The 20774-nt window shown below is 56.1% G+C and overlaps 1 protein-coding gene across 4 annotated transcripts in view; it reads right to left on the minus strand.

The window, feature by feature from the left end:
- The window catches only part of SYNE3 (spectrin repeat containing nuclear envelope family member 3), an 88880-nt gene that overhangs the window by 15549 nt on the left and 52557 nt on the right, over positions 1–20774 (minus strand). For all 4 annotated transcript variants that reach the window (XM_042990474.1, XM_042990471.1, XM_042990473.1 and 1 more), the window contains exons 6-14: positions 19812–20159; positions 16005–16141; positions 14714–14888; positions 7194–7376; positions 6082–6225; positions 5063–5197; positions 1858–2019; positions 1528–1700; positions 972–1101 (exon numbers count right to left, since the gene is read on the minus strand). In XM_042990474.1, coding sequence (XP_042846408.1) covers positions 972–1101; positions 1528–1700; positions 1858–2019; positions 5063–5197; positions 6082–6225; positions 7194–7376; positions 14714–14888; positions 16005–16141; positions 19812–20159 — 1587 coding nt within the window. The remainder of the gene's footprint in view (positions 1–971; positions 1102–1527; positions 1701–1857; positions 2020–5062; positions 5198–6081; positions 6226–7193; positions 7377–14713; positions 14889–16004; positions 16142–19811; positions 20160–20774) is intronic.

Raw genomic sequence — 20774 nt, forward strand, 5'->3', positions numbered from 1 at the left:
GCCGCGACAACGGATCACCGTGGTCACCTGCTGGTCTCCTAGCGGCAGCCACCACCGTTCCTCACCAGGAAGGCTATCACAGTGGTTCCCCTTCCTCCACACCTGTCCCCCTCCGGGCTCTGTGGCCAGAGCGACCTGTCTAAAATGCAAGTCCATTCAGCGAGGCCCTTGCCAGTGCCTACTGCGCTTTCTGTAAACCCTGACTTAATTGCCTGCGGTTCCCACTTCCTCACTCCTCAAAATGTGCCCCGAAGCCCAGCGGCATGGGCGTCACCCGGCAGCTTCCAGAAATGCGGAATCCTGGGCCCCGCCCCAGGCCTGCTGAGCGGAAGGTGCCTTCTCCCACGATCGGGGTGCACGTTACCGCGTGCAAAGCTCTGCGCTGGGTCGGAAGTTCCCGCGGGTTGGAAGCGATTCTGTTTCACTCCCGGCTGCACCCCGGCTCCAAGTGCGGGCCCCAGGGCACAGTAACGCTCAGTGATTTGGGAAGGGGCGACACAAGGATACATGGGAGAATGGGAGTGGAGGTGTCGTTTTCGAAGGACAAGGGAGGATGGGTCTTTTCAACGCGGTTCCTTTTTTTAAAAGCCGTCGGGAGAAGGGGTGAGCGATACAAGATGGTTGGGTTAGTTCTTTTGAACAAAATGCGGCTTATGGCACACAAAAAAGGTAGCCCTCTCGCGCGATTTCAGTTTGCAGTGTGGGGCCAGCAGGAAGCCGTCAGCCCTGCGAGGGGCGAGGTTTCCGAGGGGTGGGGACCTGTCTGCCCAAGCGACACTTCTGACCTTCCCCCTGGCCCGGGTCTGGGGCCTCTGAGTCCCTCTGTCCAGCGGCACACCCAGGAGAGGACACGGCCGAGTCCTGAGTTGAGCACGCGGCCGCAGGCAGGGAGGGGGCTTGGGGGAAGGCCACCCACCGTCCCTCCCTCCGGGTCTGCCGTCTCCCTGGAAGGCCCCCCTGGGCAGACTCACCCGGCGGTGCCGCCCGGAAAGAGGCTCCGCGGGATCGATGAGAAACCCAGTCTTTGGGATGTTGTTGGTGAAAATCGTTTTCTTCCCCGAGTCCACTTCCGTCCTCTGCAGCTGCTGGTTTCTGATGAGGCTGAGAAGACACCCAGCCCAGTCAGCGTGGCGCTGTGATGGGGACTCACCGGGTCACAGAAGCAACAGACTGGGGGCACCACGGGGTAGGAGCCGACTTCTGGGCCTCGCAAGTCAGCGACCATCCTTCGGGTTCGTCGGAACGTTCCCAAGGCTCCAGTTCCCTACTCGAGACCCGCGTCACCCTGCCGTTAAAGTGCACACGCCCATCGGCGCGGGGGAGGCCCAAGCCAGGAGGGGCTGCAGGCTGACCCCCCCCCAAGCCGGGACACCTCCCTGGTCCCACTGCTCCCGCTAGAATCGCCCCTGGGCCAGACTGGAGATACACGGGGGCACCTGACGCCATGCTTCTACGGGCCCGCTGAGCTCTCCCCCTGGCGAAACGGGGGTGTCGCCTGAGACCAGGCTCGGAGCGGGGGACCCTCACCTCAGCAGGCTTTCCTCCAGCAGCTTCAGAGCCTGCCACGACCCCACCAGTTCCTCCAGCTCCTCCTGGACCAGAGCAGCCCCTTCCGGAGAAGACTTCTTCATCACCAGCCGGCCATAGGCTTCGACCAGGGGCAGCTGGGCCTCCTTCTCCGGGAATTCAGCCAGCAGCCTCTGAAGGACACACGCACACACGCACACACGCACACACACTCAGTGAGCTCTTGGGACAGGGGTCTCTGTTCCCCAGTGTGGGCTCTTTGGCCTCCCAAGCCTGCTTTTGGGGACGTAAGTGAAGGCACGGGCATCCCCGTGGGGAAAGCCATCCCACCTCGACTTCGACCTCCCGGGACTGGGCGTCCCACGGGCCGGCCTCCTCCTGATGTGACTCCAGCTTCTGGGTGACCACGGCGATCCACTGTCGCAGCTCCAGCAGCTCGTGGCTGAAGGTGCAGTGTTCCCTCACACTCTGCTGACACCTGTCCATGAGGTCCTGCAACACAGCCCAGGGGGCCCAGGGCGCTCTGAGTGCAGGCAAAGGTGGGACCCCGGGCCACCCCATCCTGCAGGGCCCCCAGACCTTCCCTGGGGCAAGACGGCCCCCAGGGCTTCCCAGCCAGCGGGAACATGAGACGCTGGTCCTCCCTTGTACACAGGACAGGGATTTACTCTGGCAGGACCAACTCTGGTTTAAAGTGTCTCTAAGCCTCCTATTCAAAAAAATTTTTTTAACGTTTATTTATTTTTGAGGCAGAGAGAGACAGAGCATGAACGGGGGAGGGTCAGAGAGAGAGGGAGACACAGAATCCGAAGCAGGCCCCAGGCTCCCAGCCGTCAGCACAGAGCCCGACGCGGGGCTTGAACTCACGAACCACAAGATCGTGACCTGAGCTGAAGCTGGACGCTTCACCGACTGAGCCACCCAGGTGCCCCTAAAGTGCCTCTAAGCCTTCTTAACTTTTATGTGGATGTTACCACGTCTGGACGAGGGTGTGGACGATCAGAGCTCCTGTCCACCACTGGCGTGGGTGTAAATCATATACCACATGGGGAAACCAGAGGTCAGTATCTACTAAGACTGCACACAGGCATCCCTACGACCCAACCCTGTCGCCCCTGGGCAGACACCTAACAGATACAAACGTATCGTCACCAAAAGGCCCGCACGCGGTGTCGCTTGTAACAGGAAGAGACAGGAAAGCACCCAAGTGCCCGTCAGCAGAAGTATGGATGAATATGTTGAGGTATATTCACACGCTGGGATATTTTACAGCAGGAACGAGCGGTCTATGCAACAGTCATTATAATACAGCATTGCGGGTGAATTTACAGCCGGCGTGTGGATAGCTAGGAGCCAGATACACACAGAAAACCATTCTGTGCGATTCAATTAAAATAACGTATAAAGTCAGGCAAACCCAACCCAGGGTGTTCCAAGTCAAACATCAGGGTTGCCTTCAGGCACCAGGAGTGGCGGGCAGTGGCTGTGGGGGGGCCCCAAGGGGCTTGGGGGAGCCAGTATCCTTCTGTGTCACGATCTGGGTGCTGAGAACGTGGATGTGTCCAGTTTTTAAAAATGCATCGAACCGCACAGGTAGATGTTCTCTTTTCTACATACGATGATGCTTCGATAGAGAGTTTTTGAAAATGGTCCTGCTTTTTTTCCCCTCTCCTCTGGGTCAGCCCTTCCCAACTCTCAGGCTGGGGCCTTGTTCTTCTCCGTCCTCAGGAAAGGAAGGGGCCTGTGCTCCTGGTCACCCGACCTGGGGCCCTCTGAGCCCCTCTCTCCCCACCCACTGCAGGCCAGTCAGACCCCAGGGTCTTGCTGTGACCCCTGGCTTGGGCCACCACAGGCCCTGCCCTCCTTCATTCCAGACACCGGCTGACGCCCGCCCCTGGACACCAGGCCCCCTAGAACTGGGGAGACAGAGAGGGTGCGTCCCGAGTCTCTGCCACAAACCAGTGTTGAGAGCCTGAACAGTTACCTAAAAGTCCACTTCTCCGCACTGTAGCTACCATAGCCCCTGTCCCCATGCACCAATGTCAAACCCAATGCTTTCAATGGCCTCCGATTGCTTAGTGGGGTCTGTCTCCCCCGGGGGGGAGACGGAAAATGGCCTGGGCTGTGGGGAAAGGACTTATTAGAACTTACTAGGTTTAAAAACCCTGAGTGGGGCACCTGGGTGGCTCAGGAAATCTTGTGGGCGGTGGGGCAGTTCTGCGTTGTGGGAGCCAGATGAGGGCACCTGTCCCTCTCCCTGTATCTGCAGGGGTCACCCCTGCTCTATCATGGTCACAGCGACCAAAACCCCCTATGAGCTTCCAGGAGACGTGGCTCCACCGAGGGAGGCCCGTTGGTCTAAGCGATGCGTGAGGTCTAGATGAACCGATTTAACTCCACCTAATAAATTAGCAGCTAGTGGTCTCAAGGTGGAGGTGGGGGAGTAGAGAACTAGGAAATCACCATCCCTGCCCTTTGGGGGCCCACAGAAACAGCAAACACCAACTTTAATGCCTCTATCCAATGATGAGCCAGATTGATCGTGATAATAGTTAATAAGGAGCATTACCTGAGTATGATTAGCGGTTGCAGAACGCTAACATTCCAGTTCAATCGCGCTCTTTAATTGTTGCCTAAACACTTCTTCAAGGAAGCATCGTCCCCCTTTTATTACTGTGTCGCTCAAGGCTTTTAATTTCTTTTTTATTTTTTAAAGTGTATTCCTTTTGAGAGAGGGGGAGAGAGAGAGCGCGAGCAGGGGAGGGGCAGAGAGAGGGAGACAGAGAATGTCGAGCAGACTCCGTGCTATCAATGTGTAGCCCAGTTCGGGGCTCGAACTCACGAACCGTGAGATCATGACCTGAGCGGAAACCAAGGGTCGGACGCTCAACCAACGGAGCCACCCAGGTGCCCCCGGCCTAGGTTTTCTTGAGGTGTGGCTGCCCGAGAGGCGGCTCCACAATCCCCAGGGCACTTGTTACAAATGCAGAGCCCGGGACCCCATCTGAATCACTTAAATTTGTCCTCAGGCCAGTTTTGAAGAAGCCTGTGCCAGCCCCCCCCCCCCCCCGCCCCCCGCCCCATTCCATTCCCAGGGCTCAAAGGGCTCGGGTGGCCACTAGAGGGCGCCGCAGAGGAGGCTCCCAGCCGCCGTGGTGCAACTTTCAACCCGCTCTTAACATGGCTTACACACCCCCACGCCCACTGCACCCGGGGCTGTTAGCCTGTTCTGTTCCTTGGCCTCCGGGCACACCTGGAATTGTACATGAGCTTGTTGTTTTGCGGACTCACTGTCCATCTCCCCACTGGAATATAACCCCGGGGAGCAGGGCTTTGGCTGTCGGCCTGGTGCCAGCCTTCATCCTCAGGGCCCAGGACCCCCCACCCCCCACCCCCGCCATAGGGGCCATGCTCACTACTCGTCTGCTGAATGAGTGAGTGAGGGAAGAAAGGAAGGGAAAAAGAAAACAGAAAGGTTCGGAGGAATGCAGGAAGAAAAGGCAGAGAGCGTAGGATCCCAGGCGCCTGGTTTTACCTCCAGAGACCTCTGCAGGGCCTGGTAGTCGGCAGAAATCTGCTCCATTTTGTGCTGGTGGGTGGGGTTCCCCTGGACGAGAGGCCTCACGGCCTCCATCTGTGCCCCAAGGTCCAGCCCCTCTTCCTGCAGCCCCTGCAGCAAAAAGGAGCAAGTGTGGCCGTCCTGTTTATCTCCTGTCATGGGAGCTGATGGGGGGAGGGGGGCTCTGAGTGGGGGAGCTTGGGGAGGTCCCGGCAAGATGGGGCTCCCCCACCCCAGTGGCGGCACCATATGGCCATCTGATGGGCCTACTCTCAGAGCTGGTGAGACTTTTTAAAAGGAGACAGAAATATTCTGGGACACCCTGAAAACAAACGGTTACGGCCTGGAAGGCATCTCTGGGGGGGGGGGAGGAGGGTCAAACTCCCGCCTGGATTCTTACCTGATGACCCCCTCTCCTTGTGAAGAATCACGCCCCAACTTCAGTTTTAAAGCCCCCGGACACACCATTTTTAACGTCTTCCCAAGAACCCTCTCAAGGTACGTATAAAGCCAAAAGTGCTTGACTTTTAAAAGGGTAATTGTATCATGCGCATTTAAAATCCTGCAGCCTCCTTATCAAGCCAATCATTATTGACCAATCTGCCTACGGGCAGTCTGCCTGTGTTTTAAAACATTTATTCTCGCTTCCAAAATCAGATCATTTAACTGAAGGCCTCTGTACTCATCAGGAACACTTTTAGAGCAGAGCAATTTTAAAACCGAATACCAACATGACATTTTGCAGTGACAGAGTAAACAGAAGTGCAGCTGATCTTTTCCTGAGGCTCAAGAATTCGCGGTCTGCAGGGTACTAAAGGTCCCGCAGAGGCCAGAAGCCACCAGATCAATCTAGCAGAGATCTGGACAAAAGGTCAGACCTCAGGCGAGGGGCTCGGCGGCCGCTGTTTTGCCAGTTACTGCCGCAAGAGGGGAGCTGCCTAGAGACACAGCTGAGCACCTGAACGGGGCCACCCCGGGCCCCACAAAGCCCTTACCTGCAACCTGGAGAGCTGGGTCTGTTTCCTAGGAAGGTCCTGCTGAAGCCCGTTCTCAGCTCGGACCCTGCCTTGGAGGTCCGACAGCTTCTTCTGTAGGGGCTCGAAAGCAGCCCCAAAATCTTGGTGCTGAGCCAGCAGGCTCTGCAGAGACACACAACGGACAGCACGCAGATTAAGAAATCCCCTCACGGGCACCCTGTACGACCGGCCACTCACCACCAAACTCCGGCCTTCTCCCGGCCGGCTCCTATCCACTCCGGCATCACCCCCCTCCAGGAAGCCTTCCCGGAGCCCTTGCTGGGGTTGGACGCCCCTCCTTGGAATCACCGTGGCGTCCTCACCGTGACAGTTGCTCTGCTCCCTAGCACAGAACTGCATCCCATAATACGTACACACCAGATCCCGCCGGAGGCCTGCTTTTGCCAATAAAGTTTTATTGGGATACGGCCACGCCCATTCACTTCTAGCCGCTCTCATGCCTCGGTAGACCCGAGGGGCCGCAGCCGAGACTGTCTGCCACACAAACCCTAGGGGATTTGCTAAACGTTCGCTACTTGGGGGAGATGAGATCCCGGATGTGAATGGAGCTCTCGGCGAGGGCCCGGTCCCTCCCAGTGCCCGAGAGTTATGTCGTCGTCATCATCTGATGCTCGGCAAACATTTGTTACGTAAAAGAACACACCGTCCTCGACATGCCACGTTACCCCTTCGATTTAGTGCAGTCATTCAGAAATGTGCTCCTAATAACATTAGCTTCCGGCTCTAGGTGGTTGAAAGTTCACAGGCAATTTTCTCTGCATTTTCTCATTAGACAGCAGCCCCCCCCCGCCCCCCCCCACCCTGGCTTCCTCAGGAAGACAGTTCCAGTGTCGAGGGAGCAGTGTCAAGGGAGATTCAGGGGCAGGGGTGGGCACAGCAGGTGCCCAGGATGCCAGTTAGAAGGATCGCACGTTAGCCGCACCAGCTCACGGACGAGGAGCTGAGACCCCGGGGGACAAAGGGCGAGGGAAGGCCACCCGGTGACAAGTGGTGGGGCCGAGGGAGGAGTCTGGGCCTCCTGCCTCCCTCCCCAGAAGGCTGTCCCCCAGGACGGCGGCCGCGACACCCACCTGCAGCTTGCTTTTCCTCTGCAGGAGGCCGTTGTGCAGCAAGTCTCTGTCCCGCACGGAGCTCGCCACCTGCTCCAGGAGGGTCGTGGCTTCGTCCTGGCCGAAGACGCTCCTCAGCAGGTCTTTCTTCAGCTGTAGCATCATCAGCTGCTCCTTCAAGCGCGAGCTTTCTGCCAGGGCCGCCTACAGGGGACAAGGCCTCCGTGACCCCCAGGGCACGGCAGGGCAGGGCAGGGCGGGACCGGGCTGGGAAGCGGTACCGAGAGCACATCGGTCCTGCCTCAACTTCCCCGGGACGCCGCACCTTCGTGCCTGGAACTGAGAAAGCGGCGGACGCCAGGAGGAACGGGCTGGCGGGGACGCGTCAGGGAGGCCCTGACTTTCAGGGTCAACTTGATTCCTCTCTCACCCCCCACTTCTATCCTGTCACCAAAGCCCAGGCAAGACTGTACCTCCTGTCCAGCCATCCTCCCTGCCGGTGTCCACAGCGGACTCAGCCTCGCTCACTGGACCACAGCAGCCCTTGACTGCCTGCCCCCCCCAGCTGTCCCCCCAGAATCGACCGCCCAGACTGCGGCCGCACCTGCCCCCCCACAGCCGTCCCCCCCAGAATCGACCGCCCAGACTGCGGCCGCACCTGCCCCCCCCAGCCATCCCCCCAGAATCGACCGCCCACACTGCAGCTGCCCCTGCCCCCCCAGCCGTCCCCCCAGAATCGACCACCCACACTGTGGCTGCCCCCCCCCAAGCCGTCCCCCCAGAATCTACCGCCCACACTGCAGCTGCACCTGAACCGAACCAGTTGGATCCTTTACTCGATAATCCCCCATCACCTACAGCAGTGGGCCTACCCCTTGGGTGCTGTTTGGGACACAGGGGTCTATGGGAGCACATGAGAATTCAGGAAAGCTCCCTAGAGGAGGTGACATCTGAGTGGAATCGTGATGCGCAGGTGATGGAGGTGCCAGGTGAAGGAGGGACCTAAGGGAGACTCACGTGATGAGCAGCTGTCTCCCTGGGCCTTTGCATGGCCCCGGCCCGCCTCCTCCAGGAAGCCGGCCCCGACCACACCCCCAGCCTACACTCACTCTTCCTGCCCCAAAGCCCTGTGCCAATCTCCGGCTTCTGCTGACTAACGAGCTGTTTAGGGTCAGCACACCTTGCTGATCTGAGGGCCCAGGGTCCCGGAGGCCAAGGGAATTGTGTTCGGCTGGCCAGAGTCCTTCCGCTTTATCCCTGGTGATGTTACTGAGACACCGAGCTGGGCACAGGGCTGGGAAGGGACAAAGACCCCAACCCAGGTAGGTACCTGCGATCCAAGGCCGAAAGTGATCATCTCCCTTCAAGTGTCGACAGAGCCCTCTGGGTGTTGGAGGCAGAGCTGAACGCCCCTAGTTGGGGAAATCCGAGAAGCCTCCCCAGAGCAGGCGGTGTTGCCAGAGCCCCGGAAGAGCAGAGGGGGCCCCTGGAGCAAGGGCAGCCTAGACACGGCCGGCACAGCCGAACTGGCGTCCCCCGCGATGGGGGCAGGTGGTGTGAGAGGACAAGCCCCTTGCTAGGGAGGGTGCCCTTCACTCCCTTTCCAGAAAGCCTGGACACAATAGTGCAGCAGTTAAGAGTTCAGGCTGAGAAGTTGCGATCCGGAGGCCTTGGGTCGTTCTGAGCCTCAGTTTCCTCATCTGCAGAACAGGCAGAGCCACGCCCAACTCCCAGGGTCGGTGTGAGGGCTGAAAGGGGGCGGTGCCCATGCAGCCTGTAGCCTGGCGCACAGCCCGCAGGGAACACACAGTAACAGACGGCTTGTCTCTCTGGTACCATCTAACCAGCCGCTGCGGGCTGAATTGCGTCCCCCCAAAAGATGTGAAGTCACAGCATCCCCGCCCCGACTGCCCCAGAATGTGACTATATGTGGAGACAGGGTCCTTACGGAGACGGTCAAGTTGGAATGAGGTCATGAGGGTGGGCCCCAATCCAGTTAGGACCGGTGTGCTTCTTCAAAAGGGAAATCTGCACCCCGACCCACAGGCACCAAGGCAAGACGACGTGAGGACACGTGCGGAGAAGCTGTCCAGGTGACGGCAAAGGCCGAGATCGCCGGGCCAGGTCTACAGAGCAGCGAACAACGACACCTGTCAGTCGACACCAGGAGCTAGAAGAGGCAGGGCAGGATGGTCCCCAGAGCCTTCAGAGACGGGGCGGCCCTCCTCACTCGGCGCTTGTCGTCTCCAGAACTGTGTGAGAGTGAGTCGCCATCGCGCTAAGCCATCTGGTTTTGGAACTTTGTCACAGTCGTCCTTGGAAATGAGCATCTCAGCCATGCCCAGCTTTGGGGCCTGACGCCTTAGTCCTAGAGGAAATTTGCAGGTCTGATAGGCTACGCTGAGGCTAGCTAGGCGCAGGAACTGAGCCAAGAAAAACAGGGCTGGCGGCTCGAGCCTGGCCCGTGAAGTCCATCCGGCCTGGGAAGGGCTCGTGAGCGCAACGCGAGACGTGATCCCAGCCAGCACAGAGCACGGAGAAGCCATAGTCCTGCCCACCTGTTCCAACCCACTGATCTGCGAAACTCCTGCCCCGGGGAGTCCTGAGTCACACTCTAGAAAGACGGAACCTCTCCCTCCCGCCTGGCACAGGTCCTGGTTAGCTTTCTGCCCCCCGTGGGAAGGACGGGATGGAAATGCAATCTGATCTAGCGGGAAAAGCACTTGCCGTGGAGTCAACCAGACCTGGGTCAAAGCCAGCTCTGCCACTTGGTCGCTGTGTGACCTTGAACCAGTGCCTTTCCCTCTCTGGGACATGGTTTCCTCAACAGTCAAATGATAAAAATAAAACTGCCACATTGCAAATGGCAACCCTGTTCCCAGGACCCAGGGTGACAGCAGGAATAAGAAACATAAGATGAGAGTCTAGAGCCTGCCATTCTGGCCTCAGCCCCGCCTCTGGAGTGGCCCGACCTTGAACAAACACCCTAACTTCTCTCTGGCTCTGGTCCCTCGTCAGCAAAATGAGGAGGAAAATAATAGAAATGGAGACCAAAATCTGTGTACATAGACATCCACCATATACAAATTATGACCAGGAATACTGGAAACCACCTAAATATCACACGAACGGAACAAAAAATATTGCGAAATACCGTGCAGCCATTTAAAGCGATGACTTTTCGGCAACAGTTTATCTTTTTTCTTAAAACTTTTCTAGCTGAAGCATAATAGACACGTAACGTTATATCAGGTTCAGATGCGCGACACGATTCGATATTTGTACACACTGCGGAATGATCGCCATAATACATCAAGTGCCGACCGTCACCACACAAAGTTATAATTTCTTTTTCCTTCTGACAATGAGAACTTTTAAGATTCACTCTTCTGGCAACTTTTACGGGGGGCTACCATATCGGCTGTAGTCGCCATGCTGTACATCACACCCCCGTGACTTATTTATTCTATAACTGCAAGTTTGTATCTTTTGAGCCCCGTTAACCCATTTTCTCTACCCCCGACACCCCTCGCTACTGGCGGCCTCCATTCTGTTCTCTATTATCTACGGGTTTGGTTTTCGCTTTTTAGATTCCACATAGAGGTGGGATCATGTGGTATTTGTCTTTCTCTGTTCAACTAATTTCACTTACCATGATGCCCTCAAGGTCCAACCATGTTATTGTAAATGGCAAGATTTCGTTCTCTTTTATGGTTGAGTGGCATTTCTTTATGTATATCTACATAGATACAGATATAAATATAGATATGGATACAGGTACAGATATAGACATAGACATAGATACATAGAAACAGATATAGACACAGACATAATCACACATCCTTTCATCCGTTCACCCCTCAGTGGACGCTTAGGTTGTTTCCATACCTTGGCTTTGTAACTAACGATGCAATGGACATGGGGCTCTTTACGTATAGCTTTTCAAATTCGTGTTTTTGTTTTCTTTGGACAAACACCCAGGAGTAGAATCGCTGAATCACGTGGCAGTTCTCTTTTTAATTTCTCGAGGAACCTCCACACTGTTTTTCCACAGTGGCTGCCCCAGTTTACATCCCCAGCAACAGCACACCAGGGTTCCCTTTTCTCCACGTCCTCACCAACGCTCGTTGTTTCTTGCCATTTGCTTTCAGCCGTTCTAACAGGTGTGGGGGGATAGCCCATCGTGGTTTTGGTTTGCACCTCCCTGCTGATGAGTGACGTTAACATCTTTTCATGTGCCTGTTGGCCACCTGTATGTTTTCTTTGGAAAACTGTCCCGAGTTTCTGCTGAAAAACCTGCCTGTAGTCTTATGAGCGTTCCCCTGCATGGAACACATTGTTTTCTCACACTACTTTTAAGATTCTATCTTTGTTTTTAACTTTTGACATTTCAATTATAATGCATCTTGGTATGGGTCACTTTTTGTTCGTCTTGTTTGAACACGCATCTCTGTGCTGTCTGGACCTGGATGTCTGTCTCTTGCCCCAATTTAGGAAAGCTTTCAGCCTTTATTTCTTCAGATAAGTTTTCTGCCCCCTTTCCCCTCTCTTCTCCTTCTGGGACATCTACAATGCAAATGTTATTCGGTTTGATGTGGTCTCATAGGTCCCTTAAGCTATTTGCATTTTTTCAAATTCTTTTTTCTTCTTGCTGCTCTGAGTGAGTTCCACTGCCCTGTCTTCCAGATCACCGACCCCTTCTTTGGATTCGAGTCTGCTGCTGAACCCGCCAGTGTATTTTTCAGTGCAGTCACTGCATTCTTCAGTTCTGTGACTTCTGTTTAGTACTTTCTTATTGTTTACGTGGGGTTTTGGGGGAAGTTCTTACTGTGTTCATCCCTTCTTCTCCCAAGATCAGTGAGCATCGTTAGGACCATTACTTTCAACTCTTTATCGGGTAAATTACTTATTTCCATTTCATTAGGGTTTTTTTTTTCCCCCCTTGAGGTTTTATTTTTAAGTCCCAGGGGTCAGGTGCCTGATGTGGGGCACAAACCCCTCACTCCTCGAGGAGAAGCTCCAAATTTGTGAGCTCCTTCCTCACGGCGGGTCACTGCGCCGGGGGGTGAGATTTTTTGGCCAGACAGCATCTCTGCCTCTCTGACGCATCTCAGTGAAGCCCTTTTACCATTGGATGGAAGCAACTATTCTGCTACAGTTCAGGTCTTTTTCAGAGGGCATTATTCCATATGTAGCGACAGATTCAGTGTATCCATGGGAGGACATAAAGTTCAGGATCTTTCTACGCTGCCATCTTGGACTGTCCTCCTGAACCATTTTATTTTATTTATTTTTATTAAGTTTATTTATTTGTTTTGAGAGAGAGAGAGAGAGAGAGCGAGCACAAGCAGGGGAGGGGCAGAGAGAAGGAGAGGAAGAATCCCAAGCAGGCTCCATGTTGTCAGCCCAGAACCCGATGCGGGGCTCGAGCTCACAAACTGGGAGAGCAGGACCTGAGCGGAGATCAAGAGTCCGACGCTTAACCAACTGTGCCACCCAGGCAACCCCCCTGCCCCGGGACCATTTTAAATGAAGCTTGTAAGAGCCAACTGAAAATATCAGAATACACAGCTATATAACGTGATTCCAAATACGCAAAAAATGGCAAAGAATTAGTGAAAGCTTTTGTCTATTGGTGACAATATTGCATGGCAACGGCTAGACGGGTTTTCATCAGGTATGAAGGGTATATTTGGGATTGTCGGACCTAAAGTAGATTTCTGCGACACGTGTAAGATTCACTTTGGGGAGCCCTGAGAAGTCCCTCAAAAAGATGGGCAGTCATCTTTCAGAGCATGGGACAAGGAGGGCCATAGGAACCCCAGAAGGAAAGGCTAAGCCCTGCAAATGAAGAAATATGGACAGAGAAAACAAACCCTTGTTCCAGCGTGAGCCCCACGTGGAAAATCCCCAGAGCAGACACTCCATACTCCAGGCACCCGTGTGTGGCTGAGCAGCGTGTTCAAGGGTGAGGAGAGGCCAGTCCTGGCTAAAGGGCCTCCCCAGAACTACCAGGTCAGATAGAAAGCGTGATGTCGTGTACCTCAGCATGTTAACAGGGCTCCCAAGGCTTGGGGGACCGTGGGCACTTTTTGTTGCCTTCTTCACAAACCTTTACGTTCTCCACGGAGGCATGGCTTTTATAAGCAGAATGAAAGTTAATGTAAAATAAGGCTTACACGTGATACGCTTTTGTGTCTCCTCCCACTCTGTGTGTCTTAGAATGCCTAGACCCCAAAGTTGATGGACTTCAGAGCTCCAGGAAACCCTAAGGCAGCGTCCACGGGCCAGTCAGAGCCGCCATATTGACTGGCATTTGCCACAGACACCGCCCTCCGCTCACCCAACACTCATTCCTCCTTCTTGATCACCGAACGGCCAGCGCTTCTGTTTGGGTGACAAAGCGCCCAGTTACAGGTGCTGAAATAAATTTCTAGGCTCGGGATGGGGCTGCTCCTCCCCTAGATGCCAAGGCAACAAAGCGAAACTTAGATTAAGTTTCCAGTCCCTGTAAATGCTCCACTTGGCCAGAAACGCAGGATATCCAGTCCACGATGCCCAAACACCAAGCCAACCCTGGGCTTTCTCACCCCAAACAAGGCTGACCATCAGCCAATCAGATATTTTCTATTTGTCTTTTCCTTCTTTATTCTTTATCCTATTAAACCTTCCCGCCTTCTGCCCCATTTTGCAGCTCTCCAAAAGGAGGCTGTCCACCTCATGAAGTGTTAAATAAAGTTTGTTTGTATCATCTAAATTGTCTTCTTTGATCACTTTAACACAGGGTTATGTCTACGATTGGTATAAACCAATCCCGGCAACCCCATCACCTTCAGCCAGTGATTGGGTCAGGGGTGGTCATGTGACCTGGCCTGGCCAATGAGATGTAAGGAGAGTCTGCTGGGGCTTCTGGGAAAGAGGGTTTGCCTCCCTGTTGGAAATGGTGAACGGAGAAAGCCTTTTTGCCCCCTTGCCGTTCGACAAGATGCTGTCCGTGTGAAGATGCAGGCTTGCTGTGGTGACAGCCATCTTGGGGCCATGAGGGGACATGTGGCTGAGAGCTAGAAAGAGCCTGGGTCCTGGAAGACGCTTGTTGAGCCATCAGGCCAGCTCTGGGACCACCTGGGAGTCTCTGGGTTTCAAGCTACCATTGCTCAGAATTTCTGCCACATGCGTCCCAATTGATACGCACGCAGCAAAGGGAATGACCTAACATGCTCTCTCTCAGAACGTCTCTTGCTTCCACCCGGGGACCGTCGGCAGGAGGGTCCCGAAGGACGGGCTGTGGGAGGGTCAGTACCAAGTCCTAGGGGGACACCAGGGACCAGCCTTTGCCTTCTACCCAGGAACTGAGGACGACGGTAACATTTCCTGTGCAAACTTAAGACTTGCCAGGCAGGGTGCAGTGACCTTTACCCAGATACCTGGAGGATCCAGGGACACGCCTTTCCCTGGAAGAACGGCTCCGGCGTCACGCCTGGCTGCTGGCCTCCTCCCCACCCCCCTGCACCGGTCAGCCCTCCTGGCAGGCTCACAGTTACCTCGACCTGGGGCAGGAAGGTGTGAATGGAGGGCAGGTCCGGCAGGCTGGCGGTGATGTCCAGGAGGCTCTGGGCCAGGGCCGTCCACAGCTGCAGGTCCTGTAGAGGCCTCTGGAAACGCTGCCACAGCTCCGCCCCCGTGGCATTGCGCAGCCTGGCGCTCTTGCCCTTCATGCTGAGGAGCCACGGAGAGGCCGAGAGAGGAGAGAGCGGGGTCAGCCCAGAACTGAGGCCTCTCCCGAGGCCCAGCACGCACCGTGGGCTCTCCCCCACCCGCGGGCTGCCGGGAGTGGCTCCGGGGCCTCAGAGGTCTCTCCCTCTGGATCAAAGCCCACCGGGCACCAGCCAATGCCCAGACAGACTTGCGGCCCAGCTTCTTGGCCAGAGAACCTCAGGCCTTGAAGAGGAATCACGGAGCTCCTAGCCCGGAACCGCCTACCCCCAGGCACCTGTGCAGAAGCTAAAGCAAACTCCCTTCCTGAGTAAGAGACCCATCGTCCCAGGCCCAAATCATTTATTAGAAATAATCTTTCAGATACGATGTCCAGCACCCGGTCATAGATGGCCAGCACGGAAAACCTCAACAAGAGGAGCTGGAGGGAAGGGAACACCCTTGGCCACCCTGTGCACGGGATATTTGGGTCCCTGCCACCACCTGAGTGCCCCCCAGGGGATCCGGGCCCCTGCTCTGATGTACAGACACATTGCAAGGGAGGAGGCCCCTGGGTTGGTTCTGAAGGAACCCCTGGGTCAGGCAGAGGGACAAGAGGTGCTCCGGAGGCGGGGACAGTGGGCCCCCCGGCAGTGGGACAACCACGCAGCCACGGTAGCTACAGACTGCAACTCTACACGTGGGGTGGAGACCTGACCCACTGTTCTGGGCTCGGCCAGGAAACTGGAGCCCCCTGCTCTGCCTGAGCCCAGAGCCCAAGGGGGAGGTAGAGGCCGGTCTGAAGATGCTGTCACAGCACCACGTGCAGGCCGGGTGGGGGGGGTGGGTGACCGTTGCAAAGTCCTCCCTTTGGGCCGTTACTTGTGGACCCCTCCCCAGGGCTAAGCTGCCCAGAGACTTAACGGAAACCAGTGAATGAGCCACTCAGCATGGAGCCCAGCCAAGTCCAGCCCTCCTTCTGGGAACCAAATGCCAGTCGTGGAGGGGCGCAAGAGTTACCAGGTCGCGAGAGGAAGCAAGCGCACCTCCCAGAAATGGCTTTAGATGAGGCTGGAAGGCCCCGTGAGCGTCAGGTTCGAGGCATGCCCGAGTCCCGCCGCCCCCAGCCTGCCCGGGTACCTCTGGTACTCCTGGAGAGCAGCGACCACGCTGTCGGAGAGCGGCTGCAGGTCATGGGGGTAGACGATGAGCTCCTTCAGCTGGGCCTGCAGCCGGGTCACCCGGGGCTCCTCCGCGGCCAGGGCCGCCCGCGTCGCCTGCAGCACAGGGAGGAAACCAGAGGGGCGCGGGAGGTTCGGTGACGGGGCCTGGGCATGGCCGGTGGGAGGGGGCTAGCCTGGGAGAAAACTGTCACCAAGGGCAGGGACTGGGGTCCCTGGGAGCTCGGCGCCCGCTCTCCTGCTTCCGGCTTCCTGCCTCGAACTCAGCGTTTGCTCTCGCTGAGCCGGCTTTTCTCTACGATCACTGACCTCCCAGTGGTGCCGTGAGGGCCTCCACCTAATAATACAAGTAACTCATGTCTCGGGAACATCAACTCCGTGCTGAGTGCTCTGGCCGTCCCATTCATCGAAGCAGGGCGAAGAGCCTAGGAAGGCATCCGCCACGTCCCCGTTTTCTACACAAGGAAACGCCACCTGAGAGTTCTCCGATGGTTACAGAGCAAGTAAACGGCGGACCCGACAGGGAGCTGGGCCCTCTGGCTCTTCACGTGACTCTTCAGCACCAGAGGGAACAGTGATCTAAAGATGCTTTGTGCTGAGCACTCCCAAACCACGGGACTGACACCAGACACGGCCCCTTCCTGCTGCCCTGGGAAGTGCGGAGTTTGACCCTGGCCTGGACTCTTGCCAGGTGCCACGCTCACTAGGACGCGAGATGGGGCAGCAGAAAGTGCTCTGGCTTTGGCATGACACGGGCTGAGCCGGAAACCCCCCTCGACCCCTTCTGAGCCGTGCGACCTCGGGCTGTTCCCTCGTTGGTAAGATGGGGCCGCCCCCCCACCTCGCCGAGCCCCTCCCCAGCTCCCCCGCGTGCAGCCTCGTGCCTTGGTCCAGACCCCCCATTCACAGGGACCAGAGGCAGCTCCAGCCACGCTCGGTGATGGAGGGACCACAGGTGGAACTGCCACCAGTTTGGAGCTGGAGAGCAAGCTCCGACAGAGGGATGGTAAGCAGCGGTCAGTGGCAGGCTGGAACACTCTAGAGGCAACAGAATGTGGAATCTGCCCGGACGGTCTTATTCAGTCTCAGAAATATCCTTGTCCACATTCAATTATTAGGCCAATGTGATGAAATCTGTACAGGGTTTCATAGAAGATGAGGACGCGATCGGTGCGTGTGAACCGGCTCCTTCCAAACCATTCACAAAGAAACTCCACACCAGAGCGCCCGGGAAGGCTGGCCAGCCTACAGACAGGCAGGCCCTCGGCCCAGGCAGGGCAGGGGTCTGCGGTGAGGACCAGGATCACGGGCTGCCTCAAGAGAAAGGCCCGTGCGGACCACAGAGAGGTCACGCGTCAATGTGGGACTGTGAGGGTCACGGGAATATCCAGGGACCAGGGAGGGACCATCTGGGGACCGCAGCGGGAAGGCTGCTGGCCCACTGTGCTGGCCTGGCTAAGGACTGCCCCTCTCTGGACACAGCTGCCTCCTTATGGAATCAGAGGGGCCCCTTCCAGTCCAGCCGTGCCATTTCTGCACCTATGATGGAGGCGTCTTTAGTTTCTGGATCGCTGGGATGCCCGAGGGGGGGCGCTCTGTGAGGCCACTCTGATGGACTCTGCTTTGGCCACAGAACCACTCTGACCTCGACCTCAGCTGCCGAAAGTCTCCCTGAAGTGCACGAACGGTCCCGGCCTGGTCCGCGTAAGGATGTCACAAATCACCCCCGGCCCCCAGTTCTCCATGTGGAAGGGTCTTGGGACTGTCGGCAGAGAGATCAGGAGGTGGTCACAGCCAGACTGAGCCCCGATGTCCTCGTTCCTGGTCCTTGACTCTCTTTATGCTAATTTCCTAAAACCGGGAGTCTGAGCTGGCAGTCAGAGGCATGTCATGTTGAGTCAGACTCTCCGGGGCTAAGTTCAGACCCCCGCCTCCACCTGTAGGGTGTATCACCACAGGCAAGTCTTAAACTCCTTAGTGCCTCAGTTTCCCCATATATTAAAGGGGATCGTGGCAGTGCCCGCCCCCCCTCCCGCCGCATAGGGTTATACAGCACTCGGCACATCGCAGGCTGGGTAAGTACAACCCCACTATGTCGGTTTTAAAGACGAACGCATCTCTCACAGATGCTTTCTTTACAAGTCGCGCTTTCAACCGCGGTCCTGACACCACCCGCTTCTTCGAACTTTGCCTGTTTCTCAAAAGAGGGAAGAGTCCAAATTTCCTTTTTGGTGCAAGAGAGAAAGGCTGTGCTCTACCTTTCCCCTGCTCTGCTGGGCCACGGGGGCTCCCAGCCAAAGCAGGTCGGGCTGCCTGGCGGCCACGGACCCGGCCTCATCCCAGGGCACCCAGCCCCTCCGAGGGCTGGGCTGGAGCAGGCGAGGTGTCTGCTCCTTGCTATAAACCACATCATAAGTGCAAACGGCCACTGTGCGAATGCTCATTTAAGAACCAAAGTCTTCAGTGATAAATCCCAAGCTTCTCTTTCACCGATTTCGGTGAGTCATGGCTTGATCATAATTGAGGGGCCACTGGCATCGGGGCGGGCAGAGAGCCTCCGCAGGGATGGGGTCGGCTCTGCCTCAGGAAAGGCTTCCTGAAACCCAGCTGGGCACAGACAAGTAGCCGTCGCGGTGGAACGGCGGCAGGGCCTTCCGGGCCTTGGCTCCCGAGTTTGCACTTTGTGACCCTTATCCCTTATCTTGTGGTAAAAGCCGGTACTTTCCGAGAATCGACTTTGGCAGGTGCTGTGCTAAGCACTTTTTGAGTTTTCGCCGGTTCGTCCCTGTCCGTGTATAAATGAGGTTAAAGTACTTCTCCCAAGGCCGCCCAGTTAGCAAGAAGAGAGAGCAGGATCTGGACCCAGGCAGTCTGACCCCAACGTCCCCCTGCCCTTGGCCGCTGCGCACGCCAGCTCTTCCTGAGCCGAGGCGGACCATCCTAAACAGGAAGTAGTTCTCTTTGCGCTAAGTTGATCGCCGCAGTGGAACCTCGTCTACTATGAGGCTCAGTGAGCCCTAAAGGGTAACTGCTTTCTTTCTACCCACACAAAAAATATGTTTGCATTTGGGCAAGCATCGGAAGGAAGAGAGAAAAACAGAACAACGCAGAGCGGAGGTGGGATCTGGGTAGCTTTTCTTTGAAAACAGTTTCCCTGATGGCACTGACGTGGAGCTAACCCGCTGAGCTAGTAAGTGATGATAGGCGTGAGGGAGGATGTTGACCCTTGTTGGGAAAAAACCTCTCTGTCCGTAAGTCAGACCTCCCGGGTGTGCACATGAGTGGAAGGAAGGCGACCGCGCTCTGCTCGGACGTTGTGTCTGGGTTGGAACCCGCCCTGCCCTCCCAGGATGGGCACCGTTGGCTTGGTCTCCCTAGAACCCCATCGTCTCTACGCGAAGAACCTTCCCTCTGACCTAACGCTCTCTGCTCTGGGCTCAAGCAGTCCACCCCGCATCCCACCACGGGGCAAGGGAATGGCAGACCGAAAGGCAAGTCACCTCTGGTCTTATTTATCCACAGACTGCTCGCGTGGTCCCGGGGATGTTGAGGGTAAGGGAAACCTCTCCAGACCTCGGTTTCCTCATCTGGAAGATGGGTACAAACACCCAACTTGTGTACTACACCCAGGCAACTTAGATCACCAAAGATCTAGAAGGCCCAGAGTAAACGTGGTTAAAGGTTAGCATGACTCTCTCCCCGTGCAGGGAGCTCTGAGGTACACATGTCACCTGGACAGTCCCTGTCTTAGCCAAACCCCACTTACCGAGTAGAGTCTCCAGCGGGCCACCAGCTCGTCCTCGGTCCCCGCCTTCGCCGCGGGCTCCAGACCCTCCTCGGCCAGCCTCTGAAGGTCCTTCCTGAACTCTCCCAGCTCGGCCTCTAGCTGCCGCCTCTGCTGCTCACAGGCTCCCATGGACTTGAGCAGGCCCTGCAGCCGCTCCTCCTCCTCCTCCCAGAGGGCTCGCAGCTTGTCCAGAACTTTCTGCATCTCCTCCAGCTCCTCGGTGATCTTCTCCGCGCCCAGAGGAGAGGTGTTCTGGATGACGCCCACAGCCTGCTCCTCCAGCCTCCTCAAAGACTCCTTACCCCGGGGAAAATCGCCAGCGATGTCCTGAAGGGGGTGGGGGGGGGGGTGGACAGATGGGGAAACATACAAGGGGAAAAAGACATCACGTGCTGCATTTTCCAGAGCCCCTGGAATGTCATGCTAAACATGAACTCCTAGATGAGAGCCAGACACGCCTTTCCAAGGGGTGGACTGTCTGTCTTAATCGCACTGACTTGCCACAGGAGGATGTAATTCCCTTCCTGTGACTTTTACGGCCACTTGATTAAGTCGAGGAGAAAATCTGGGTTGGGTGTTTCTGCCTTTAACCCTCTGTGACGTTTGTCGATCTTCCCTTGTAACAAAGACAGAGGCAGCCTCGGGCTGGGAGCCTTCAGCTGGAGGAAGTATGAAGCCAAATAGAACCTAACGACCCCGTTGGGTTTCGTTATATTTATTTGTAGGGTTATCTACGAATGCCGAGTGAGCAGAGGTTTTCCATTCACGACAATGACAGAACTTTTCCTTTCATACAAATATTCATTAGTCTTCCATTTAAAAAATTTATATAGGCACCTGCAAGTCTATTTTATTTGCAAGTGCCTTCAAAATATTTTCCTTTTTTGTCGCAGCGCAATTGCATGGAGTAAGATACATAGATCTTAAGCACTACTATTCAAA

The sequence above is a fragment of the Panthera tigris genome, chromosome B3, assembly GCF_018350195.1.
Source record: "Panthera tigris isolate Pti1 chromosome B3, P.tigris_Pti1_mat1.1, whole genome shotgun sequence".
NCBI classification, from domain to species: Eukaryota; Metazoa; Chordata; class Mammalia; order Carnivora; family Felidae; genus Panthera; species Panthera tigris.